We start from the raw sequence: 8878 nt of genomic DNA, 5'->3' as shown, positions 1-8878 counted from the left end.
AAGGACATCACACTCCTCAGTGACAATCACATTGGTGTATCAAGGATAATTCAGATGCGATATGGGCATGAATAATTTAACAAGTGCCCTGACACTAAATTATCCTGGATATGGAAACTCTGCTACCTTGATACCTGACTTTAATTTCCAGTCAGCTTAAGGGGAAAGCACGGAGAAATTACATCTGACTGTGAAAAGGCAGGCAGCATTGGTGGTGGGGGGGGGGGGGGGGGGCGTGCCGTGAAAGTAAAGAGAGAAAGAATTGGCTTAATGAATAAATGAATGGACAGGGGATAGCGAGAGATGAGGGGGAAGGCTGTGTGCCAGCAGAGGGAAAAGAGGCAGAGGATAGCTGCGCTGTGCAGCCGCCCTCCATCTGGCCACCTACCCAGCAAACGGCCCTTTCGGCTCTGAAGTCACTGGCTGTGCTGTGCCCAATGTGGCAGCCACTCACAGGCATACCAGCCTGCAGAAAACTAGGCCACTGAACTCTATCTGCCCTCTGGGTTTTTTTCTTTCTTTCTCTCTCTCTCTTTTTTTTTTTTTTTTACAGATTAAACCCAAAAGGCTCAGCTCCCCCACCTCCTGGTCACAAAGCTTTTTTTTTTTTTTTTTTACCAGAGATGGTGGTGGGAGGGCAGGCCAACTAACAAGCTGCAGTGACAGTAAACAAAAACAAATAAAATCTGCCCTGTCTGAAAACGAGCTCTGTGTCGGGCTGCCCACAGGTCTTTGAGCGCTCACAGCAGAGATGAACTGCATACCTGTGTTTCTGCCTCGGTAATTCTTAGTCATCATTATCTCAGACACCCACTGCCCCCAACAAACTCACACACACACACACACACACACACACACACACACACACTCTCACATACAGTGGCTTGTTTCTGGGCCGGGTATTGAAGTGAATCTCCCGTCGTGAGTGGACAATCCGCGCGTGTGATGTCATCAGAAACAGGTGTTAAGTAGGCTAGACATGGTTTCCGTGGCAACAGCGAAACCCACAGATGCAGCAGCTCTCCTCCTCCTCCTCCTCCTCCTCCTTGTCTGTCTCTCCTCTGCTGGTCGAAGCCAGGGACAGAGACTCGGCGCAGCGGCAGAAAGCTGAATAATATGACACGGATCCTCACAGGATCCACATCTTTTCAATATTAAATAAGCTGTATGACCCATTAACCCTTTGAGCTCAGTCTGTTATAAACTGCACTTTTGTAACCCCCCCACCCCCATAGCATATGTACGTAGATCCGGGGATGCTGCCACATCCTTTCTCACTGCAGAGCGTTATTCACCAGTCAATTTGAGAACCAAGAGTTAATTGTAAAAACCTTCAGTGGTTAAAATGTCTGAATTGAAAGTCTTATCTTTTGTTGAGAATATAAAAGCGGTACTTGCTCCTGGAGATTTTAAAAGTAACCCTTGTTTAATGCTATGAAAGTGGAACTGAAATCCAGGGCACAAAAAATTGTGTTAGCTAGCTAGGTCAGTGTCTTTGTAAAGGGGTGCCATTGAGTGAAGTGCCACAGTGTTGCACAAAGGGTTAATGATAAGACTAAGGCCATGCATGGCCTGTTCCAAGTTATGTTTTTTGCACATTTGTGAGATATTATGTCAGTATTTGAATTTTTCCAAGTGCCTTTTTATTATAGGTGAAAATATAGAAGTTATACGCTATATAAAAAAATGATTATATGAAAATATATTTTTCCTGGCATCATGTTCTGTGGTTGAACATGCAGAATTTTAGAGTTGTAAAAGTCTCCAATTGGTACAACATAGCGGTGTTCTCCTGTTTTAGAGGAATTTTATTACGATATTGATAATAATGTCAATGAAAAAAGAAATGTTTAATAAAGTTGCATTTGATACAACTTGTGTTTTCATTTCTATCCCAGATTTGCACTTTATATTATAGAAATGTGTGTATTCATATCAATTCAGGATAATGTTATTCAGTCCCTTTATAGCAATATGTGAACACTTGATGCTGGAGTCACACTTCACCTTAATAACAACATATTTCCCTAATTTATAATCAACAAGCTGCAGTTTCAGTGGCTGAAGACTGTGACATATAACAGACATAAAATTATTCTTTGTGGATTTAAATTATTGCAAACCATATATTATGACAACAAAAGGAGATCTCCATTTGAGATTCAATTCCCACAAACTGGCAAAGTCAAGACTAGAGAAAAGGAGAAGGCTTTTATTGGGTTATAATTTACAGAGGACAGGGAGAGGAAAGAAAGGGTGAGCATTTCGTACTTCATGTTTCCGTATTCTGCTGTGAAGGTGGCTTTTCTTGTTGCGATTGAATACTTAGTTCCTCGTCTAAACGCTCTTTAGCTCGCACCACCTAGACACAGAGAGAGAGAGAGAGGACACTTTTAAAATAACCAGATTACGCTGTGCTTCTCCCAGGGCACAGAGGAGTTGGTGGGAGATAAAAATAGTAACAATTTCATTTCAAACATGGCTCAGCTCAATGAGTGGATTTCTCCGACATGCCGAGAGTCACACGAGTCATAATTTGATATTTATCGCGGCCACAAAAGCAGAAAGTGGTCATTGTTTGGATGTTATGAGCAAAACAAGTAAACAGAGTGGCAAAGAGCAGTGCTGGTTATAATTGTTACCAGCTGCACAAGCTCCAACACTGTATCTTTACTCCATCAATACTGAAACCTCAAATTCCTGGGAGTGAAAACAGTACAGGGATAAAAAAGTACTTTTCTGTTGTGTTTTTATGCTTTCTTTGAATCTGAGAGTTGCTGCTGACTTGTCGTAAAAAGCTCCTTGGTCCAGCTCTACACGGCCACAGACTCAACAGTCTCAGAGTGAGTCGGCCAAATTTAAATATAATTTGCTTAACTATCACAAACGTATGAACCTAGGTGGCATCAGCTGCAAAATAACTGGAAAATTAAGATAAATCTCACTCAATTGTGTGAATATATATATATATATATGCTTTCAGGGACTTACTACATATTTATGAACTGTGTACTGTGTGTTCATGAACATAAAAATAGTAGTATTGTAATTGTAGCATTAACTCTGAAAACTTATTTGAGAAAAACAGTGAAATATTGTGTGTCATTAGAGGCAAACACTTACTTTTGATTGTATGTAAAATGAACCGCCCACCGCTTTGTCATTGACTTTAAAAAGGTGCTCATAATTCTGGAAGAGACAAACATTAGTGTCAGTGTTAGACAATATAATTTCTCCCAAATGCTGATAAAAAGGAGCTGCAGCATCTTGAGGTTTATGGAAAACACAGCTCTTTTAGACAGAGGCAGTGTGGCCATTACTTTGTAAGGACATGAGATAAACAGTTTTTTTACAACCAAGCCGTCTGTTTGGATAAAAGGATGTTAGCGTAACACTTTTGAAACAGACACAAAGATGCTGGTGATGGTATTTGCTCTACAGATGGGTTAACACAGTCAAGTGTGTAAAGTTATGATAAAAAAAACACTATCCCCCTCTCATGCAGACAGAGAAACTGATGCTATGGGCACAGCGCAGGGCTGCGTAGGCCACACGCTGCAATGTAAACACATAGGCCTATCAATATCGCCAAGGCCAGAAAAATCTGGGATGACCCTGTGAACAAGATCTCTAGATGAGAGAGTGAGTGTGACGGCACCTTCTGAATCTCCTCAGGAGTCAGTGTAGAGATATTGAGGATCTGCTGCGCCTCTTGCAGGCTCATCCCAGTGATGCTGGTGGCGGCTGCAGACTGCTGCCCCGTCCGGCCCCTGGCCCGCGCTGCTGCCTGGCTCGCTGCAAAGGAAAACACAACACACACAAATGCTCTCAGGTGGAAAAAAAACAAAACAATACAATTTTAACCAGAACTTGCAGCTACAGCTAAGAGATACTGTCATTTTACTGGATTTTAGCAAATCATACCAAGTTGATATGAACTGATCACATTATTTCTACAAGTCCCTGTTATCCCAATAAGCAGTTCTGGGCAGGATGTATAATCCTTATAATACATTATATTAACTGTTTAGTCTAACTGCATTGGCTACAGTTCATTACAGCCCATATTTGATTTTGCATAAATCAACTTATATTGGACATAACATGCACAAATAGCATAATCATAACTTCAGTCATATTGCCCTGCCTTTACTGTGACAGACAAACATTTGTTGATATCTCTCAGTATTTTCTGATAACTCAGAAATGCCCACCAGATTACCTAATTTTGTCAATTCCTTTCCGCTCACCATAACCTAACACACTTCTTCAATTTAATCTACAAAGCCCAGACATATAAAACAAATAAATACATGAGTGATGTCTAAATGTTTCAGCACACACTTGGAGGAGTGTTGCCTTCACGGTCATACCTGCATATTCTTGTTGTAAAGCCCGAGCAAACGCACGTCCGACCACCTGCGCTCCCATCACAATGATCTGTGCGAGATATTTCGCCTGCAAGGAAAAGGGCACAGCACCAGAAACATGAAGCTCAGTACAGTAAGTTATCTATGAGGGTAAACAACATCACACACTGACGGTCAGTGACTGTCTGGCCAGCAGTGACAGTGCAGGTCGGAGCTGATTTTTGGCAGCCAAACCAAAGATTATAATAAGATGAGGTGAGTCTGCAGGTGAAGTGACATGATCTTCTTCACTGCGACAAACTATCACTGGCTCCGCCGCCATGTTTGGACACGAGCTAACTTACATTTTACTTCATTAGCTTCTTCCCAATTTTAATATGAACATGTTTCTGTGAAGATGAGAAAAGCCGACGTCTTATGTAACAGTGTTGGACAGAGACACACAGCAGACACACACACATTGGTCTCCTTCTAACGCTGCCGCCGCTTGTCATCAAACTGACTGACTCACCGCCGTGAGCTACAGCTTGGTAAACACATTAAGTGACACTTATTTAACACGCTCTTACCATTTAGTCGTATTATAGAGCCTCCGCTGACGGTCTTCTGCTGCTGCTGTTGTTGCACATGTACACCGGTGAAGGTTACCTCGGGGTCAAAGGTCAAGGAAGGATCAACAACACGGTAACTCTGGAGGAGGTGGCGCTGTCTGTGACACTGACACCTGTCGGTGAGGAGGTCGAACTGCAGCGCTGCTCTCTGCGCGGACTTCATGTGGTGCACAAAGGTTTCAGATGTGATGAAAGCTCCATCATCGCCTCGGCAGGCCAATTTTTGTCAAAGAAAGACGTCACCCAATTTGCCAATTTGGAAATATTTGATGCCCAATAATAATGGAGGAAGTTTGGGAGACCCAATCCTCCTTCAGATTGAGGTCTTTCCAGATAGATCTTCTTTATGCAAGGTGTAGCGTGGTTCCATATAAAAGATGAGACATAGGCTACCCAGTTTGATAAAAAATGTTTTGGGAGACAGATAGGGATGGTTACAAACATCCTATATCTACCCACTGTCATCTTGAGGGCATTAATGTGGCCGGCCAGTGAGACGGGGAGGCACGACCACCTCTCCAAATCTTTTTTTGGTTTGTTCTAATGATGAAAGTTGGTCTTTTTGAGTGACTTAAACGAACTGGTTACATGTACACCTAGGAGTGATGTTCAATTTTAAAGGGAAATGTGTCATAGCCTTATGGGAAATTAATATATAGCCAGAGAAACGCCCAAACAAGTGCAGGAGGTGAGGTATAGATTGGCTTGGGTTGGCGACAAAAAGGAGCAATCTGCATAAAACACAGTCTTATGGGTTGTGTTTCCTCTAGTGACACCCTTGATCCTCCCATCCTCCCTGATCCATTCAAAATGAATTATAATGCTATAGCTGGAAAAACAATAAAACTAGTGTCTGAGAAGTTATATTTATGAAATCATGAAAGTTATCAAAATTACTATCAAAAAGTTGAAAATTTATTTTTCTAATCAATCATTTAAAGGTACAGTATGTAAGAAATCTAAAGCAACTGGCCGTAAAATCCTCCTAATATGTCACAGAGACTCAGGAATAATGTTCATATAACATGATGAACTCACCAACAACAATAGTACAGCCAGAGTATTTGCATTAAAAATCTTTTTTTGCAGACTGCAAATCATGTTTATGTTTTGAATTTACGTGTTTACATGTTGCGCCACCTAGCCCTCTCTCCCAGTGACGGCGGCGTCAGTGGCATTTCAGCCTCCGGTCTGGTCCACTGAGCTGCCGCTACGACTGGGAGAAAAAATGAGATCGCTGTGTTTTGAATTTGACTGCGGTAACCGTTTTTGGCCACGTTCTTACATATTGCACCTTTAAACTTAACTTTCTCATCTATTTACTCCCTGTGCCTGTCATGGTGAATGAACAACTCAAACACAAGTAGTGATGGGTTCAAAAGGTGTTTATTGCAAGACAATATTGAAATTATCCACAAACCGTTACTCAAATACTACACTCCTTTACTCACTGTATAAAAAGGAAGTTCTTCTTTTTAAACACAATGGAAGGCAAGTTAATCCAATCCCAATGTTTTACAAAGTATGGCATTTGAGAATCACAAGCACATACAGTATACATCGCACAAACACTGACAACACCTGCAGTTCATGTGTACAACAACCTGATGTGCATGATCATGCATGGCTGAACTGGTTGGTTTATTCCAGTCCATCAGAGGTCATAAAAAATAACAGTTGGATCAAGCCTGGATTATTGATATTGCTGTAGCCCTGATTAGAAATAACATGATGGCTGTCATGGCTGCATTATAAGTGATCAATACTGTACTGTTGTTGTATAATTAACACCATGGTTACTTACTACTAGTTAATATTAGACAGGAAAATTAGCTCATTTACTGAAGAGTGTGTCCCCAAACAGTCTGAAAACCAACAAATATCAAAGTGAAAAAGTTAAATTGCCCAGCAAAAGTGGAGAAAAGCAAAGAAAAGGTGTAATTAAAGTAAATTAAGGCTCCTATAAAACTCCAAATGGAGGTGGTTTGGCTTTAAATGCAAAACAATATTTAATTTTTATTCACCTTTAACCCCGACACTATTTCTGAATGGCAAAATAATTCAATCTAAATGGCACAAATACCACAATACATATGTTAAAATGGCATTTCATTCTAACATTGGCTTAAAAAACAAAAAATGTGTTTGTCATTAGAAATTCCAGTTCATGGCCAAACATGAACACTGGTGACCCTGTTGTATCCTGTGTGGTTTTTGCTGCTGTGTTACAGTAATTGTGTGTGTGTTTTACCTGACTAAACAGGAAGACAAGGTTGTTCAGATGCATGATGTTCACTTCTTACTACTCATTAACATGAACTTGACTTATTTTTTCTTTTTGTGCAGCATTGCATTTTTCAAAGACACACTATGTGACTAGAAAAGCAAGAAGCGAGTGGTCCACTGTGGAGGTAAACATCCACACAGATAACACGATGAGGTATCCTGATATCAATATATTACAGACTGGGCACAAGAAGAGGCCATTATGCCATTATGTTTTATATCAGGACAACTCAGAGTATATTGCCCTGGTCATTTCCCACAGATATAACCTGAAGCTCGGCAAAAGCGCTCATCCATTATTTAAAAAGTTGTTAGTCTGTGTTTATTTACATCCGTTTTAGCTACTGAGTTAACGTGTAATGTAGCATAAAGCAGAAATATTATTGCTATAATTGCCTGCAGTTTTATTTATCTTGCACTGACTTCAAACTGTGGTTGACCAGAAAAATGTTTGAGCTGTCCTAATATATGATGTCTACGTATTTACTGATAATTGCGCATAGTGGGATTTTTTTTGGTCTCCATATCAACCTAATATAAGTGTAACATATTTAAGTAGTCCACAGAAACATAAGAAATCTATTACAAGGTCAAATGTTTGAGAACAATTTATGAAATATTCAAGAATTCCAGCTGAGAATGATTCAACGATTTCATATCAAATTTCATGCAGTTTCACATGATTAACACCTACGACATATTGTGACATTTGACTTCCCAAACCTTTGTGATGCATACAGTACTGATATAAGTAGGTCTTTTAGAGAATCTTCCCACATCAGGCGGCCCGGGGTATTTGTTGACTCTGTTACAGATTTGTTCACATTGTACAGTATTCTTTGATTGTGCAGTTGGCTGAGACGTTAGCAGAGGACATCTGGGTGGCACTGTTGGACACACATGTGGCGACGTCGTTGGCACCGTGATTGAACCGAAGGCAAAGCAAAGTCGACTTTAGTCATCCTGAGTGACAGAAAAAATCACATTGAGACGATGAACTCCCATCCATTTTGCGTTATCTCAATATCCTGTAGTCTAAATATTTTGACATGAAGTGCTCATTTGGATTTTTTTTTGATGACATGCTTAATTGTGCAGCACCATTCTGTATCATTCATCATCATCAAGTTATAAACATTTTCATAGTAATTTTATTCATCTTATTTTAATTGGAACCATATCCCCATTAAGAGCTATTCAATAATACTGTAGCTGTATCTGTAATAATTCAAAACTTAATATTATGATAGGCTACTCACAACCTACTGTAGTGTGCTCATAAAATACTATACTGATATTGTTGCAGTATATTTGAGAATACCGTCCTTTCAATCATGTAGCACATATTTGTTATTACTGCACACTCATCACTTTAACATCTGTAACAACTGGAAACTATTTTCAACTGAAAGTTTCTTTGACGCTGACTCACCCACTCGTCCTCGTCCACCCCCTCGAAGGACTCCTGCGGCAGTGGGTCGTCCATGTTCCCCAACTTGGCCACCATGGCACTGAGCAGCTGGGTGAGACACACACACACATGTTCAGTGTAAAAACATCAGAACCCTCCTGACAGGTTTAACCCAGCACATTCAAATTTTGAGTTGTTTA

General features: G+C 40.4%; 2 protein-coding genes across 2 annotated transcripts in view; both read right to left on the bottom strand.

The window, feature by feature from the left end:
* Nucleotides 1–2197: 2197 nt before the first annotated feature.
* pam16 (presequence translocase associated motor 16) lies at nt 2198–5024 on the bottom strand. The gene is made up of 5 exons (XM_083976777.1): nt 4940–5024; nt 4374–4458; nt 3659–3795; nt 3124–3189; nt 2198–2362 (listed from the first exon to the last, which is right to left on the bottom strand). The coding sequence occupies exons 1-5, from the start codon at nt 4940–4942 to the stop codon at nt 2273–2275; spliced, it is 381 nt and encodes a 126-aa protein (XP_083832903.1). The 5' UTR covers nt 4943–5024; the 3' UTR covers nt 2198–2272.
* Nucleotides 5025–6357: 1333 nt separating this feature from the next.
* coro7 (coronin 7) overlaps nt 6358–8878 on the bottom strand; it is a 106317-nt gene continuing 103796 nt past the window's right edge. Inside the window, exons 27-28 of the mRNA XM_083976775.1 lie at nt 8700–8786; nt 6358–8230 (exon numbers count right to left, since the gene is read on the bottom strand). Of these exons, the coding sequence (XP_083832901.1) occupies nt 8222–8230; nt 8700–8786 (96 nt within the window). The 3' untranslated portion in view covers nt 6358–8221. The remainder of the gene's footprint in view (nt 8231–8699; nt 8787–8878) is intronic.

Source organism: Trachurus trachurus (genome assembly GCF_905171665.1).
Source record: "Trachurus trachurus genome assembly, chromosome: 8".
In the NCBI taxonomy this organism is placed as follows: domain Eukaryota; kingdom Metazoa; phylum Chordata; class Actinopteri; order Carangiformes; family Carangidae; genus Trachurus; species Trachurus trachurus.
The sequence above is the reverse complement of the archived record's forward strand: the minus strand, read 5'-3'. Positions and strand labels throughout refer to the sequence as shown.

Bases quoted from the DNA above. Each gene is read 5' to 3' on its own strand.
- pam16 (XM_083976777.1), bottom strand. The intron at 3,190-3,658 runs GTGCCGTCACAC...TGTCTCTTCCAG, and splicing joins CTCCTGAGGAGATTCAGAAG to AATTATGAGCACCTTTTTAA. The intron at 2,363-3,123 runs GTAAGTGTTTGC...CTCTGTGTCTAG, and splicing joins CATTTTACATACAATCAAAA to GTGGTGCGAGCTAAAGAGCG.